We start from the raw sequence: 18,863 nt of genomic DNA, 5'->3' as shown, positions 1-18,863 counted from the left end.
ACATTAATTGTTAATTTTATTTTATATTAAATATACAGGGGTTCCGCTGTCGATCGCTATTGGCGCCAAATGGCGCTAAATTTTTAAATGTGGCTCCAATTTTTAAAAAGTGGCGAATTTCAAAAAATCGGCAAAATCCTATCCGAAAATGTACTGCGAGTCGAAAGCACGCGACCGAGCATTAGCGGCCAGCGTCTGTCAGTTGTAAATATTGATTTACGACGATGTAAGCGACCTACAGTGAATTAGAAATCACCGAAGCGTGTAAGTGTTACAAACGGTGTTTTTACTGCTATTGTCAAGTTTTATGGGGGTTATTATCGGATTAACGGCTCCTTTATGATATTGCGCAATAAGTTAAGTAACACGGGGACAAACTGTCACGACGATCAATAATGATTATTAGGGCCGCTATTTCTTTGTTAAAATCAAAACCATGGGGCTGGCAAAAGCATTTAATTTCTCTACAACAACAAATAAAAACTTGTTTCAACAGGTATTTGTGAGCATTTCTGTTTAATAGATTCATTATTGTAATGTTCTGGGAAGGATTTAAATTGATTAAGATAACAACAATTTCTGTATTAAATATAAAACATTCACTCGATATACTATATTTCGGATATGTTAAATTCGGACATTTAAAGATAGGGACGTTTATGTGTTGGTTTTATGTTGATAGTTTGTAAAAATATGTTTTATGTTATTTCAGGCAACTAGAATTTATTGTGGCAATTATCTGGGCCTTTCTGTCAGGAAAAAGGCGTTAACAACAGTCATTTAATTGAACCTGGAAATCATCCACCACTAACAGAAAACTTGTTAGCAACAGAAGCTGATGTATATCATGTCCAAATGACAAAATATAACTGTTAAACAATTTGAAGTGAGATGCTTTATTTTCTGATTCCCTTTCAAATGATGAACATTGGTGTGATTTTATGTTTAAATAATTAATTTCGAAACATTTATGCAGCATACTGTTTAATACATTGATGTTAACATTATTATATTATTTTGGTTATCTGTGTTGTTTATCAAAGTTGAAAAAAAATGTTATTTATATACAAATAAAGCTTATTAAGACTTATGAAGGTATGACTTATGAAGGTACTTAATTGTGTTTTTTTTATGAAATAACATACTTTTTAAAGTGATAATATAGTCAATGACATTAATGTAGTAAGGTTTCTTAAAATGATTGTTCTTATTAATAAGGTTGAATAACCGACAGTATTCACGCTGCGAAAAAGTGGCGACAACTTTTTTTGGGCCAGTGGAACCCCTGATATAATTTTCATTTTATTTTATATTATATTTAATTACCATATATAATAATCATATTAGAATAGCAAATGGTTACCATGAACAAAAGACATAAGTATATGCTTTTACACCTGTCTTTACCTACAGCAAGAAAATACTTCGTAAGCAAATTCTTATTAACAAAAACGAAACAAAACATATATTTCGTTTGAGGTTAAAGACCTATAAACATAAGAGAATTCGGTTCAGCAAAACACATATCCCCAGTTCCAAGAATATAAATCAGGTTGATAGAACAGTACGCAAAACTGATTGCAGGTCACTTATTTAGTACCTAGGAATTATACAAAATCTATTAATACCAGTTAATTGGTCACTTATTCACCAGAACAATATACTAGTACCTAGGAACTTATGGTGTACGGATAGGTCCAAAGTCGTATTCGTATCATACGGTTTAGTAAAAATGATACGCTTTAAATGGTATGATACGCTTTTAAGACTGTTTGACCGGTTCGTACGTTAAACCGTATGATTCGAGACTGTATGATACGAATCGTATCAGACAGTTTATGATGGATATATATATATATATATATATATATATATATATATATATATATATATATATATATATATATATATATATATATATATATATATATATATATATATATATATATATATATATACAATAATTAGTGCTAAACGCGGAAACGGAAATAACATTCCACAAATAACATTAACCACACGAAATAAACATCAAGATATCCTAAAATATCCAAAAGATCCCGAGTAAGAAATAAAATATAGTATGATATGACAACTCGTGTAAGATCCTATATATCGGTAGTAAATAGGACCGATTATATGTGTCTCCAACAAGCGCATCAATAATTGTGATAAATTCATGGACCTTTTCATGCAATCATTTTTGTTTGCAACACAATGAGATTGATCACCACCGTTAACCATCATTTCTTAGTTGTTATTCATTTTCAAATTTACCGCCTCAAGCTTTATTATATAAATGGACTGGTTCCAAAGTCCATTTCCGGCGTGCTTAAATGTGACCTTAGGTTTAAATGAAAGTAAACACTTTCAGTTTATGTCTGGATGATAGTTTACTGAATAAAAATGTCGAATTTCAACAAGGTTGATTTCGTTACTGGTATGCGCCGCATGGTTTATGCAGTGACACCAAATGAAACATATTTTGAACGATTTGAAGATGTACCGCATTATATAAATGAGGTAAGTGCTACGAATTTCAACTGTATTGCACTTCGGATAATATGCATTTGTGTTCATTATTTACTTCTTTAGCATGCCCAACAAAGTGAGAGGCGTGTAAATTGTGCGTTCTTCCATCGTTCGTGCTAGATATCCCGATATTTGCTAACACTACTTTTCTTTCGCTTTTTGCCTCAGAGTCAGACGGTAACAGCTGAACAAACTTTTTCCTGTTTTAGCGTTTTCCAAAACAATTCTCAATTCGATTAACCCGATTAATAATGAGGTAAAAATCTCAGATTGGTAATTTAACCTGTTCTAACTAAACAATTCTTTAACTGTTTAATTCTATTGTATGTGTTTAATTCTATTGTATGTCAAATACACCTGTCTCGCATTATCTCCCATGTAAACAAACAAGTATGGGTACGTATATCGCCTTATCTCCAAAGGCCAAGTAAACACACTGTATGGTATGCTAAAAAGTGTACAGTCGATTGGTGTATAGCGGATAGCTAAGCACTCCGAGTCTAATTTCAATTAATACATCATGCATTCGGTAATTAAACCATTAAATCTAGAAAGACACATGTCTTTCCTATTGAAACATGCCAGCGGTTTTAAATTTCCGAAAAATATTATTTGTTTACAGCGCGAATTTCATGGTACACTGATTCAGCCATTGCCGGATCGCTTATGTCTTTATCGAATTACATTTGCATCGTGTTATTTCTTGAAATTTGACACAGCATTTGTAAAAAAAAATTAAATATATGTACATTTCCAGAAAGGAAATTCATTTTTGCGTTTAATAAGACCAAATTCATGGAAATCGCTGCACAATTGATGAAGTAATTGCTGTTCAAAGCGATGCACCCTATATTCGGGTCATTTTGAGTTGAATCTATATATAGATTTGATAGCGGAAAATATGTTTTTAGAGAAATCAATTATTCGTTAAAATTTGATTGTTTTTCATTAAAAATGATGTTTTTACTTATTAATATTATAGCCACACGCTTACCACATGGACAACTTCAATTGAGTTTACATTTATTTTGAGACAATACCCACATTCCTGAATATGGGTCATCACATGTCCGTTATTCACTAAATCCAGAGTTGCAGCTTTCATGCTTATTTTATGTGGTACGCATCAATTTGGTTTCTGAGCATTCTTACTTTTGTAAAGGACACATAATACTAAAATATTACATCAATGAACATTATGTTTACCAAACAAAATCCGCAAAATTCAAGAAACCATTCGTCTGCACTTTTCCTGTCGTCACAAAAATGGTGCGTACATAACGTGACCTTGTTTTGCTTTCGAAAATAGAAACAGTTGTAAACATTGACACACATCAACAAAAACATAAATCGACTTAACAATGATAGGCTTTTTGAGTTCAATTAAAAGAAAACTATAAATCTTAACGTAAATGAATGTATTTTGCAAAAAAAGTTTAACCTATCCGCTACTCACTAAAATCCGCTATACACCAATCGACTGTATTTGTCAATATCTGGGTATGTTTAAGCGACAAGTTCACATATTTTACAACTTTTGATTTTACTCTTGAAGTTATTGGGTTCATGATACAATCATTGAAGTAAACACATTAAATGCAATATAGTTGTCCATACGTTTAGCAACCAGTTCACTATTGGCGGTTAAGGCGATAGTTTTTTTTTGTTGTTTTTTTCGTTGTACAACTTTCCATTTGATTTTACTATTGAGTTTGTTGGTTTGGTTATGTAAGCTTTGAAGTAAACACATGTTATGCTATACTTTTCCAAACAAACATGAAATATGTGTTTCAATTTTTTAAATATACTTATATAACTGAATGACCTTAGAATAAATTAATCGGTCGCAGCGTCGTTGCGGATATGGTGTTAGCCGGGAGTATAGTCCGGGAGTTCACGAGTTTGATCTCTTCTGTAGGAGGGTTCTTTGGATCTCCCATATAGACTCCAAGTACTGGTTCTACCCAGGAAACGGACTCTATAGCTTTTCAATACGCCTTTGGCTTTCGATTAAATCGAGCTAAAATAAATATATTTCATAGTTAGAATAACATTTGACTTTCCAGTTTAAATGCACTAGCCTTCTTTAACCCATTTATGCCTAGCGTCTAGAAAAAAAGGCCTTTGCAAAAAGCGTAGACCCAGATGAGACGCCGCATGATGCGGCGTCTCATCAGGGTCTGCGCTGTTTGCTTAAAGGAATTTCTGTAAGAAATATTCTAAATATAGAAATAAATATACTAGGCATCCCTAATTTTGTAAATAAATTGATCCAATTTAGAAGGATGGAGGAGTCCACTAGGCATAAATTGGTTAATGTCTCGGTTTCATTTTTAGGCGACGCCTTTCTTCTGGGTGTGCATGATCATCGAGATCCTTATCTCCGTTGCCAAACAAGACCGGAAGTACCGTCTGAACGACTCCTTCACTTCCATCAGTGCGGGGATGTTCTCTCGGCTACCCATGTAAGCCTCTGTGGAGACTTGTTTTGGTTAATAAGGGCTTAATCCATTTGCGTAAAGTGTCGTCCCAGATTAGCCTGTGCAGTCCGCAGGCCAATGAAAGACGACGCCTTCCGATTATACAGATTTTTTGTTTAAAGTTGGCTTAGTTTAAACGAAGCATTCCATAAAGATGAAAGTGTCAACTCTGATAAGCCTGTGCGGGATGACCCTATTACAGCTCCACAGAGAGAAAATTCGCAGCGAGTAAGGTCGAGATAATGACCGAATTTTAATACTAAATAAACGCTTACCACTTTCTTTCAGATATGGCTGGAAAGTGAGTGGCATTGAAACAAACGGTATAAAACGGCGATAATTACTTTCCTCGGCATGGACGTCGCAAACTTGTTTGTAACGTGTTTGCCACCTCTGCCATTTTGGCCTCTAAATCGTTAAAATTACAGCTCAGTATGACATACTCCTAAATGTTGTAGCTATAAGAAGTAATGGTATTCTTCTACATTCACATTGTGTATGTACTGTCTAGTAAATAATTCCTAATTTGTTTTATAATCGCTGTCGGCATTCATGTTTAGTAATAAGTAATGTTATCGACATTGAATAAATGCGGAAGAATTATATATATAGTATGGCTTTAGTCGTAATCTTTATGACGGTGCCTAACGGGATCCTGAGTTGCCCGTTTGTGTGGCTTTGAATGTAGACCTCAATATGAACATCGGTCCGAGAAAACTGGCTAAATGCATGTGCGTAAAGTGCCGTCCAAGAGTAGCTTGTGCAATCCACACAGGATAATCAGGGAATACCCTTTCCGTCTATACTTAATCTTTGTTTAGAAGAGACCTCATGATAGCGGACAATTCACAAAAGCAGAACATGTCGTCCCTGATTAGCCATAAGGACTGCACAGACTAATCTGGGAAGTCACTAAACGCACGTGCGTTAAGCCCTGTTTTCTCAGAACGCGGCTCATATGGCCACATCTTACAGGATCATACTGCGCTCAATCACCCTGGAAGGATACGTCTGGGTGTACCGGAACTGGCGGCTGACAGAGCTCCCCTGGGACTCCCCCTGGACCTGGTGGCTTACATTCCTCGGCGTCGACATGGGCTACTACTGGTTCCATCGGATGGCGCATGGTACCAGTAGCGTTCTCTTTTACTTCCTCCCTTAAAATAAATACAATTTTTACGACTACGTATTATTGTCGATGAATCAACATCTTGTATACCTATTCGAATAGGGAAACAATAACAAAACACGACTTTTTTTATTTCCTAAGCTATTTGACTATCCTATTATAGTTTGAACGTGTGGTATACCGGAACAATCTTATGTGATAAATGCAGTTTACATACTGACTCAACTCTGGATTACCCATGATGTCATTACTGCAACCATGTGCATTCAGATGTGTGTGCTGAATTATGTTAGGATTGCGTATATATTATACTTTATATTGTATAGTTATAAAAAAAAGCACAATGTATACGATCTAAGAACAAGACCAGATGGATCGCAATTTAAGACAATTAAAAAACCCTGTATATACGTCTCGCGTCTCAATATCGCGTCTGTGCGATAGCTTGGGAAAAAAATGACGTTCGCAACATTTCTTATGTGTGTTTTTTTCTTTCAAATTTAAGAAGAAGTCCCTTTAAAGTGCGTTATTCAGCCCGTGATGACCCGCGCAGTGTTAAACTTTATGTAGGCGTTCAACCGAACATATAATAGCTAAATATTTACACGACTAGGGTTTATTCCAGAGATGAAATTTATGTGGGTGTTCGATCAAACCCACCATAGTGTCTATAGTTTATTTCGAATTCAAACTTTATGCTGGCGTTTAACTTTACCCACCACATTTCAATATTAACCCTTTACCTCTCAGTTACGCATTTTAACCTGTTTGTAGTGCTTTATACATTTAAGGACCGGCTTCACGGTGCCTATACCACGTGACTTTTTAAGATCTGTGTTGGGAAAATAAAGCGCGACCCAGTTTATATTTTTTTATGATGTCTTTTTTAATATTTCACCATTTTTAATGGGATAAAGTGGATTCGTGAGAGTTTTCTATACAAATAAGTATTTTTTCAGTAAAGTGCAACCGCGCGTTTGTAATATGAAGTCCCCACATTGATTCGACATTTTCTAACCGTTCAAATGTGCGGTTGCACTTTACTGAAACAAATACTTATTTGTTAAAAAAAGATCATGAAGCCTAATGAAAACTCTTACGAATGAGCGGGCTCTCCACTTTATCCCATTAAAATGGTGAAATATTTAAAAAGAGATCCTTAAAGATGATAACTGGGTCGCGCTTTATTCTCCCAACACAGATCCGAAAAGTCACGTGGTATAGGCACCGTGTCTTAATAGATTCACGTTTCAAAGCCTACATTTTCATCATAAGGTACAGATGATGAGCAAACAGCATACAACCTGAACAGACTTCAAGTTACTTGCAGACTATTCTGATTTTATGCTGGTTGCATATAGCCACGTTGCTTCTGAGCGGTAACTGGTTAGTTGGTTTAAACCTGTTTATTTTAGCTCGATTGCGTGGAAACCTTAAGCTTATTTGAAACGCTATCGAGTCCGTTTTCTGTGACTAGAACCAGTACTTGGTGCCTATGGGGCAGATCTAAAGAACGCTCCAACCGTGGGGATCAAACCTCCCCGTAACCTCCCGATCGCTAGGCGGACACCATATCCACTACGCCACGGCGACCTTTTAACGGCGGTAAAGGGTTGATACGTTTATGGTTTATTCCAGAGGTAAACTTTATGTGGGCTTTCCATCAAACCCACCACAGCTCCGAGGACTACAACCTGTCCACCGCCTTGCGTCAGTCCGCGCTCCAGATGTACACGTCATGGGTAAGAGTCGCATCGTCCACTGGTACAGATTGTTCAAAACCCCGTCGCTTTAGTTTAAACTTATTTATTTTAGCTCGATTGCATCGAAAACCTAAGGCTTATTTGAAACGCTATCGAGTCCGTTTCCTGGGCGTGGTGTGATTGGGCGAGATCTTAAGAACGCTCCCACGTTGGAGATCGAACCCGTGACCTCCCGGTCGCTAGGCTGATACCATATCCATTACGCCACGGCGGCCCCGCCCATTTGCACTGACAACTCCAATATCATCTTTTATAAAATGTTAAGAGCTATGTTATTTTTTTTAATACTAGCTTGCAGTAACATTAATTTAAGCAGCGTTAAATATGCCTCTGTCTGGTGGCGTGGGATTGAAACGTTTAATATTGAATTATAATGGATAATAACTTCAAAACAATTCTGAAACCACAAAGCACATTTCTTTTATTTTTAGTATGAATAACTAGATTGTGATCTTTCAGAAGGACTGCTTTAATATGCCCCATAGTTTCGAAAATTGCCACGCCCCATTGCATAGGTTTTCGCTCTAGTGCCATCTTTGCCCGCTTGTTATTAATTGTCGGTAAGACGTATGCAATACTTAACTTGTTGTAAGTGTTATTCGACCTGGTCTTTACAATTACTGCTGTTATGAATTTTCATCAATGATCATACCGTATAATCGGGCTGGATGCTGATTACCAGGTGTTCTACTTGCCGCTGGCGTTGTTCATTCCGCCGTCAGTGTTCTTAGTGCATCAAGAACTAAACATTCTCTACCAGTTCTGGATTCACACACAGGTACGAACTTCCCGCAGGTACGTACCCCATGCAGGTACGAAATTCTCGCATGTACGAACACCAAGCATGTACGAACTCCGTGCAGGTACGAATTCCACGCAAGTACGATCTCAACAACTGATTGAAAAGCTGACGAGCTGACAAGGAGAATAGCGTAAATTACCGGTTTTATCATCGTATTCCGTTGGGGATCAATCGCTTTCCTAGTGATATGCGATAGATGTAGGAAACTGCAAATTGAAGTCATAGAGACTGTTATTTTGCAATATGTTGGTAGCGTTGTAATTAATAAACCAATGATATACCAAATCAACTCTAAAGCTGGATTTTCGCAAGAGGAGACTTTCTTCAAACAAAAAATACCATAAAAGCGCAAAGTGTCGTTCCTGATTATCCTGTGCGGACTGCATATGCTAATCTGGGATGACACTTTACGAACACGCATGAAGTCTAGTCTTCCCTGGACGTTTCCATTGATAGAATACAACTTCTGTTTACAAAGTTTAATCGCTGAACACGTGATGTCCAAGAGAGCTGATTTTATAGTATTGCTGAATAATTGAGATTTGAATGACGTTTGTGGAGGGATCTATCGTAATGGACATTTGTACTGTAATTTAGATCTTTTAATTGTATGTATGGTTGTCGGGTGAAGGTCGCCGTAACGTTAAATAAAAAAATACATATTAACGTATGGTTTCTGCACAATAATAGAAAAAAACTTTCCAAAAAATGAATTCAGTTCAGTTTTTGCGTTATCACGTTTTTTTAAACCTAGAATTACAGATACATTTTGTTCACTTTTTTTTTAAATAATGATCCATTATAAGGTGGTAAAATTGACAAAGTCTTTCGAAAATTTAAGTTTTTCTCTCAAACTTAGGTTACCATACGTTCTCCAGCAAACAAAAAAAATGTTATTTACCCACTCAAAAAATAAGAGCTATACAGAGTCCTTTTGTAAAAAAATTTCAGCACACCTAATCCCTTTTGTCATTTCTTCCGACACCGTACATGGGTTTTTCAGTATATCCGGTCGTTGGGCCCTCTTGAGTACATCCTGAACACGCCGAGTCATCATCGCGTCCACCACGGCCGCAACCCCTACTGCATCGACAAAAACTACGCGGGAACACTCATCATCTGGGACAGAATGTTCGGTATACATGCATGCGTTGAGCCTCATTCTGGGAAAACTGGGCTTAATTTACGTGTGTAAAGTTTCGTTCAAAAAAAGCCTGTGCAGTCCGCACAGAATAATCAGGAACGACACTCTCCGCCTGGATTAGATTTTCGTTTAGAAGAGAGGATCCTTTAAAAGCAAAGTTCCATAAAATCTGAAAGTATAATCCATGATAAGCCTGTGTTTGTTGCACAGGCTTATCTGGGAAGAATGCTTTATGTCAAGTTTCCCCATAAACGATGCATTATTGGTTAATGACAGCTCGATTTTATTTTTTTTAAACACACAATTACTGCCTTTGCTGATAGAAAAAATAATAGATAAATGTATTTTACGTTGGGCCAATAAACTAAGTTCAACACTACATGGAGGGGCCCTACATTTCTTAAACAAACAGACGCCTAAAGAAAATACGATTTCACCAAACAGTTGATGAGATAACATTAATGTTAGACAGTCTAAAAGTTGTGAATACTGTTTTCGGTCATGTGTTGAATCTGATCCATTTTGTGATTAATTTTAACCAGAATTTCATTTGAATCTCTTTTAACTCATTGAGTTTTTACGGTTCAGGAACGACCCTTTCCGGCTGGGCTGGATTTTTGTTTACAAGACACTTCAATCGAACAAAACATTCCATCAGAGCGGACACCGTGGTTCCTTATTAGCATGTGCGGACTGCACAGACAAATCTGGGACAACGCTTTACTTGCATACATAATTTCCCATTTTCCAGAACAAGGCTTAAATAGATTCTCAGCCGAAAGTCAATTTTAACCCATTTAGTGGACTCTCCCATCCTTCTTAATTGGATCAATTTATTTCCAAAATAATCGGGATGTCTAGTATATTTATTTCTATATTAAGAATATTTCTTACAGAAATTCCTTTAAGCAAACAGCGCAGACCCAGATGAGACGCCGCAACATGCGGCGTCTCATCTGGGTCTACGCTGTTTGCAAAGGCTCTTTTTCTAGACGCTAGGTATTAATGGGTTAAATGAAATCTAAGTTAAGCCTTTAGACAATATAGTGCTGTATCTATAGTCATGACCAGTGTTACTGTATTCCTCACAGGGACGTTCGTACAGGAAGGGGACGAGGTGGCCTACGGACTCACCCACCCCATCAACACGTTTGAACCCTTCGCCGTTCAGGTATTATGGATATGAGTCGGACGAAGTTTATTTGAGCCGTGCTCTGTGAAAAAGTGACTTAAATGCATGTGCGTAAAGTTTTGTCCCATATTAGCCCGTGCAGTCCGCACAGTCTTATCAGGTACGACACTTTCCGCCTTAACTTGATTTTTGCTAAGAAGAGACTTTCTTGAAACGAAAAATATCATAAAAGCGGAAAGTGTCGTTCCTGAATAGCCTGTGCGGACTACACAGAGATAATTTTTAAATGATAAACGAATTATGCTAAACGTTTTCATCGGGTTTTCCTTTATGCGTTGATGATCGTAAATTACGGAACTTTGGCCCTTAGTGATTTGTTTTCAAGTACACATTTTTGAACTGCATTGAATGAAAACACTTCGTTATGCGTTGTTTTAAGTACTATTTATATAAGGATGACTGGTGTGTGGTATCTGACTAGTGGATTCGTATGTATCGAATCATTAGTCGTTGGAGCATTAGTGTCTGTGACACCAAGCTCCGCGCTGAGAATCGGCTGGAACCAGCATAGCTGGATCAAATATATGCCTTCATAACCAACCACGTGATGATAGTCGAGCCACGTGATACAATTATTTGACCGTTGTTGTTTTACTTGTTGACGATGCTGGAACAGCAGCGTCCAAGGTTTGATAATCACCTAAAAAAATTTTACAATGGCCATCTATGTAAAAGACCGAGCCAGTCCGATTGAGATAACTCGATTTTTCAGTTACTTCCCTTGGGCATACGCCACTGCGTAGGATCCTAGCATTGATAACATTCTCCTAGCAGAGTTGTCGTTCGTGTTTCAACATTCAACAATGGCCGCCTTAATGAGAGTTTCGATTAAAAACTTTCTTACTGCATACATTGGCTTGTTTCGCTATTTAGAAGCTGTCATTTAGGATATATGAATTATTTATTCACTAAATCTCCGCTTATGACAACAATAGTTGGAATTCGAAGGATATATACTCGATGTGAATGAAGGACTTTCTGGTCTCTGGATCGTAACAGCTTGACACGGCAAAACTGGCATACTGATTACTGGTATTTTTAGTTATCAATATAAGTCACATTGTGCTTTATAAATTGTATCCGAGCATTTTGCGACTTATTGAATGACTATGATACCCGATATCAACATTTCATCGGGTATTTGCAGATCACCAAGCTGTAGTGAAATAAGGTCACTGCCAACAGCCTTGCTGTTGGGCTAGCTCTTTAGCGACGTGGTTAAAGTGTCTGACTACCACTCTGGAGGTCGTGGGTTCAATCCCGGGCCTGAACTCAGTATTTTCACATTAACGGAGACGAGGCAAAAAAGAACTGTCAATGAGGGAATGGGTCTGAGCTGTTTAATGGTTTCTGGGAGGGCCATGCGGATGCAAGACATGCTGTAGCGGGCGTGTCTGGGCCTTGAAACATTAAAAGGGGGAGGAGTGTAGTGAAATAAGGTCACTTCCAACAGCCTTGCTGTTGGGCTAGCTCTTTAGCGACGTGGTTAAAGTGTCTGACTACCACTCTGGAGGTCGTGGGTTCAATCCCGGGCCTGAGCTCAGTATTTTCACATTAAAGCTGTCTTGCGATTCAACATTGATTTCAAACTTTTACTGGTTAGTACTCTTTCTTAGTTTTAGTACTTTTTATAATTTTAAAGTTAAATGAACTGTGTCACAGTAAAAGAGACATTAACCCTTTCAGTGACCGAATTTTAAAGGCCTTTGCAAACAGTTTGGTTCCAGATGAGACGCCACAGAACGTGGCGTCTCATCTGGATCCAAACTGTTTGCTATTCTGATAGTATTCTTTGAAAAAAAATTGAAGAAAATGCTTATTTTACGAATTCAGCAGACGACATTTTAGCAGACGACAAATTTCCCAGCATTCAAAGGGTTAAGGCGATTGTGGCCAGTTTGGATCTAGATCAGCCAGCAGTCGCTTGAAAGCTGTTTGCTTAAAAGCGTTTTTCTGACAATAACAAATAATTTAATTGGATACTGATTTGACTGCGCTTTTCCTGTGACCTGGCTCAAATAACAGAATTGTCATTAATCAAATTATTTATTTCGAACATTAATCAATTGTTTTTCTTGTCCCTCGTGATCAATGACTCCAGCACTTTCCTGTTGAGAATTGAATACTGCTAAAGGCGATGCTAGGGCGCATGAGAGATGTTGCACCTTCCAGTATCGCTCGATTGTTCATTGTCGGCTCGGGTACTACGTACATGTACCCCGGGTACTCTTAAGTATACTTACATGTATCCCGGGTACGGTAAATATACTAAAAGGTACCCGGGAAATTTAACCCTAAATCAGTCGTTGTCGACTATTTTTTTGTAATAATTATATATACACATTTATGTCAATTTTGGTGATGTAGATAAACTTAACTTGATGCTTTTATATCCATCCTCTCAAAAGCATCGTCACACCAGTACTGTCAGTACTTTGATTTACTTAGGTATTTATTTATTATGATTCTAAACTTATACACTATTTTTAAAATATAAAAGATTATGATACTACGTTTCATAATATAATACTAAAAAAAACAAAAAATCCTACCAAATCTGGTAGGATTTTCTTGTGATTGTGATTGTATCAATCTCTTGCATGACGGTTACATTCCGTACATGTGTGTGAGAATATTGAACGACAACTCTGCGTGGAGGTTGCTGTGACACATCAAGTTTTATTAACCGTAGCGTTGTAACCGAACTACCGATATTTCTTTTATGAGTTTAAAAATGGCTCGGCAAACTTTAGGGAAAATGAATGTTCAACAACACTCCGTTTCAATGAATTTGTCGTTTTAACTTAAAGTTAAAGTACGTTTTCTGAGAGTGTTCAAGTCTTTTTTGTTTTACAAATTCGACTGCGAAGCGTTGTAAAATATATTGCCTCAATACGCATGTTTAATGAATACATAGTTTAGCCTCGTTTTGAGAAAACGGGGCTTAATGCATGTGCGTAAAGTGTCATTCCAGATTAGCCTGTGCAGTCCGCACAGTCTAATCAGGAGCGACACTTTCCGCTGTCAGAGAATTTTTCGTTCTTCAAAACAAAATTCCGGTTTAGGTGGAAAGTGTTGTCCTTGATAAGCTTGTGTGGATTTCACAGGCTAATCTGGGACGAAACTTCACGCATATGCATTAAGCCTCCTTGTCCCATGGCCAGGCTTATTTATTTTTTAGTTTGATTACACAAGATATCTTTTGGGAAGAATGTTCGGGCTCCCTGGAGTTGTAAACAAGATCAAAAACTTCCTGTACGGACCGGGTTGGTTACCTGGGAAACCGCGAACCGGAGATATAGAAGACATACCTCAGGTACATATTTAAAAAATACCAAGAAATGATTAAATGCAATATATCGTGCATACGCGTTAATTTTGTTAATTTGTATTTCTTAAATGCTTTACACGTTTTACTTTAGCTCTCGTCAGTACTATTCACGTCCTTATTTTGATAATATTTAGCACAAATACAGGGATGTGTAACGCTTATTAGACAAGGTACATATTAAGTCTTAAAATTCCCGTTATACCCTATAATGGCCTTTAAACCACCTAAAGAATATAAAAACAGTATTGTTATATGTTCGGTGTCGAATAACTGTACTAAAATACTATTATCGGGTAAATTTAATCGACAAAGATGCCCACATTGCACTAATATTAGCATATTTTCACAATTCAATAGTAGTGTTTCTGGTGGTTCATGTGATAAGCTCGACGTTTTCGGAGAAAACCCGAGGTATTGTCATAGCCAGCTCGTCGTCTGACGTCCGCCGTCCGCGTCGTGCTAAAACCTTAACATTGTGTTAAGGTTTTGAACATTGGCACTAAAATCAAGAGCCAAAGTGCTTCCACCTACAACTTTGAAACTTCATATGTAGATGCACCTTGATGAGTTCACGTCACACCCATTTTGGGTCATTATGTCAAAGGTCAAGGTCACTGTGACCTCTAAAAAAAATAAGAATAAAAATTCTGACTAGCTATCATTTATTCAAAACTGCACCCGTAGCCGAGCGTGGCACCTGTTATGCGGTGCTCTTGTTTTAACTATTATGCTGATAGTACTTCACGTTATGTTAAATATCTTATTGCATATAACAATTGTGGTAAACAACATTTACTAAACTTGATTTTTGTTAAGAAGGGACTTTATTGAAACGAAAAATATCATAAAAGCGGAAAGTGTCCTCGCTGATTAGCCTGTCAGGACTGCACAGGCTAATCAGGGACTACACTTCACGCACATGCATTAAACCCCCTTTTCACAGAGCACGGCCCATATGGTTTTCAGATTGAGAATCCTGTACAGAGATACCACGTGACTCTGCCCTCGTGGCTGTCAGTCTACGTGTTCGTCCACTTCTTCGTGTACGCCTTTGGCTACCAGGAACTCATGGCGAGAAAAACAGTAAGCATATGTTAATGGTGTTACTTCCCAGAAGTGCAATATATTGTTGAAAATATTCGTTTGTTTGGATATTCATGAATAATAAAACAGTTTTCAGCTTGTTTGGATTTTCGTTGATTTAAACAGAATTTTTGTTTGTTTTTTCATGGATTTTAGCAGGATTTTAATGTGTTTGGATTTTCGTGGATTTAACAGAATTTCAGTTTGTTTGGATGTTTAATAGATTTTAATAGAATTTCATTTTGTTTGGATTTGTCATGAATTTTACAAGAATTTCATTCGTGTTTTTGTTTTCGTGGATTTCCACAGAATTTCAGTCATATTAGCTTGTGAAAGAGCTTGGTTGATTTAAAATGGTGAACACATTGGGAATTAAGAGTTGGATTCACGGCTGGGCCACATAAGTTGTGCAAAAATGCCAGGACGTATTATCTACGTCAATTCAACGATTTTGTTAAATTTAAGTACGTTTATAATATTATCCAAACACGTTGTAGAATAATGCAGTCACCGTTAACAACCGCGGTAGGAAAATTACATATTTGTAAGTATTTTACCTGAAATATGTGTGTGTATTTTTAGACACTGTCCCAGACGTCAGTTCTAGTTTTTGTTGTCTATTGCTTGCTCAATCTGACATGCTTTGGGAGGCTGTTTGATAACACGTAAGTAACTGGGCCACCAACATGTATGAAAAGAAACGAGTCGCGCTTTGAGAAAAGGGGATTTAATGCATGTGCGCAAAAGTTTGGTCCCAGATAAGCCTGTACAATCCATACAGGCTAATCAGAGACGGCACTTTTTGCCTTATCTTGATCTTTGCTAAGAAGTGACTTTCTTTTAACGAAAAATATCATGGCAGCGGAAAGTGTCTTCCTTGATTAGCCTGTGCGGACTTCACAGGCTCATATAGAACGACACATTACGCACGTGCACTAAACCCCTTTTCACAGAGTACGGCCGCAAGTTTTCTGTTTAATTAAGGCAATTTGTTTTTGATAAAGCTTGATTTCTTATCTATGATATACATTTATTTTCCCCTACAGGTTTCACTGGAAGGGACTTATGGTTTGCGCTCTGTGTGTCCGTCAGTCTGTCAGTCCGTGAGTCTCTCACACTTTTCTGGATGCTGCGATAACTTTAAAAGTTCTTAAAAAAAATTCATGAAAATTGAAACATGGATAGATGGCAATATGGACATATATTGCTTGGCAATAGTCTTGTTATTTGATAGTATTGTTTATTGATATCATTATGAACGGTAGAGCTCCCAACAAATCACATATTTGTGAGGTGTTTACATTATGTCACTTATCCGCATTCATCTGAAAGATTTATTGGTACATAATTTCAAATCAGAATTTTCTTTCACATTTCAGAAAGTCAGCAAAACTTTTCGAGCTCCTGAGATGTGCGCTATTTTTAGCAGGCGAGACGGTCATGTACAAATCGGGCTGGTATGGTGATAAGTCGGAACGGCCGATATTCGTCGAGGGATTGCGCGCTTTTTACGCCTTGTCTTGCGCACTTTGGATTCCGATCATACTGAAATCGTGGCTTCCTCAGGGAAAAGCGCTCCTCAATTCGTCAGTTGGTGGAAAAAAATATCTGTGATAATCTTTATATTTAAAACATTTTTTGGGTTGTTTGTATTCATCTCCACTTGTTTGTTCCAGTTTTAATTCTCCGCCGCAATTGTGTATGTTTATAACATTCTGATTATTGTCTCAATGTGTGCGGAACATATTAGAGTGATATTATTATATGCTAATGAAAAAATAAATATTTATTCATGTATGCTCATTGATATTAGAACTAAGGTTAAATATTCAATTCAGCTATTAGAACGATGCAAGTTTGGTGACCGTACCATATTATATATACATTTTTACGTGTTGTTCGAAAAAGGTTCCGGTCCGTTTAAAAGCATAGTCGCAAGGGGATTGGGCAGTTTTCCTGTTTTTGCTGCAATGAAACTTTTTGAACGCCCCAGAGGGCACATTTATTGCACAATCTTCATGAAAGTTGAACAGCGCCTTTGTTAGATTGATACCTTGGCGGAGTCCAAAAATGGTGCACATCCGTTGAAAATCATGGCCGCCAAGGACGTACAGTTTTACTTTGATGCTATTGTGAAATCTGGTAAACTCTGTAGAAGTCAGATTTTTTGCAATCATCAAACTTGCTCAGAATATTTGTTAAATAATATCTCGGTCAAGTTTGACAAAAGTGTTTTGCAAATAAAAAACACGGCTTCCAGGGCGGGGCAATTTTCTTTACATGGCTGCACAACATCCTTGTATTACAATTACTTATTAATATTGTCCATGTATTACATGATTCTCATAGTTAGGTAGGTAGGTAGGTAGGTAGGTAGGTAGGTAGGTAGGTAGGTAGGTAGGTGGGTAGGTGGGTAGGATAACATACAATACAGTTTATAAACAATGAAGTACAATCGAGTATATACACATACAAGAGATCAACATGAAGCAACTCAATACAGCCATTAGAGTATATATATAAATAATTGTTAATTCATAAGGAGAATCATCAGATCGAAATGATCATAGAAGACGGCGCTTTTTTTAAGTTTAACTTATTCGCCGACGATTTGTCTTAAACAAAAATAAAGACATTGCAGGCGAGTATACTTAATATAAGTCACAAATTTTGCCTTCCGCGGAAGACTACTATATACATGTAGTATTAAGATATGCTAACATAGATTCGATATAATTTGAATTGTCCATAAATGTTTTCGCTTATCCTCTAGCAAGTGACAATAACACAGCTTATGAACTACAAGATTAACGGTTTTCAAGCAACAATATCTGCATTCTCGTACAAACTGTCTAGACACAAACATACCTATGCGATTCAATATTGTTTTACACACGGTAAGTATTTTTGGATTGTCCTTTGCTACACTCCATGAAGGGGAGTAATTATTGGAGTCTATTACATGCGAAGTTTCTCCCCATTGCTCGGTGCCTTTGATGCGACTTTATTTCGTTCTTTATTTTTTATTGCGACTTTTCGCTCAATTATTTTCTTCCATTGTCGCTTTTTAGGGAAATTTCCATCCTTGACGTATGAACGTAAGACGTTCATTAAGTCGTACTTTTGTAGTATCCTGTATGCATCTGGGATATATCCGAGACATTGACCTTCTAGTTCAATGTGACGTATACGTCTATTGTTGAAGATATCTTTCGCTAGGTATTTAGGATTTAATCTGCAAATTTGGCAGGAGACTGTTAGTTTTCCTATATCCAGTTCATTCACTATCGGAACGGTATTAACGGTTGACAGGCAATAATCTGTTGAGATGTTTCTGTCATACATTTGCATGTTTTTCAGGCTAAGTTCTGTGTAATAGAAAGTTGTACAAGATCACTTTGCGAGTAGTT

General features: G+C 37.1%; 1 protein-coding gene across 2 annotated transcripts; it reads left to right on the top strand.

Annotated features, from left to right (window-relative positions):
- The first annotated feature begins 2,328 nt into the window (after positions 1-2,328).
- On the top strand, positions 2,329-17,248 carry LOC127860665 (alkylglycerol monooxygenase-like). Of its 2 annotated transcripts, none has more exons than XM_052398904.1 (11): positions 2,329-2,520; positions 4,867-4,994; positions 5,985-6,136; positions 7,777-7,880; positions 8,584-8,679; positions 9,707-9,839; positions 10,939-11,018; positions 14,221-14,355; positions 15,337-15,453; positions 16,036-16,118; positions 16,833-17,248. In XM_052398904.1, the coding sequence occupies exons 1-11, from the start codon at positions 2,404-2,406 to the stop codon at positions 17,065-17,067; spliced, it is 1,380 nt and encodes a 459-aa protein (XP_052254864.1). In that variant the 5' UTR covers positions 2,329-2,403; the 3' UTR covers positions 17,068-17,248. The 2 variants fall into 2 exon arrangements, with proteins under 2 accessions (XP_052254864.1, XP_052254865.1); XM_052398905.1 differs by lacking the exon at positions 16,036-16,118 and adding an exon at positions 15,951-15,997.
- The last annotated feature ends 1,615 nt before the right edge of the window (positions 17,249-18,863 follow it).

The sequence above is a fragment of the Dreissena polymorpha genome, chromosome 15 (assembly GCF_020536995.1).
Source record: "Dreissena polymorpha isolate Duluth1 chromosome 15, UMN_Dpol_1.0, whole genome shotgun sequence".
NCBI classification, from domain to species: Eukaryota; Metazoa; Mollusca; class Bivalvia; order Myida; family Dreissenidae; genus Dreissena; species Dreissena polymorpha.
This window is presented reverse-complemented; position numbering and strand designations above follow the sequence as displayed.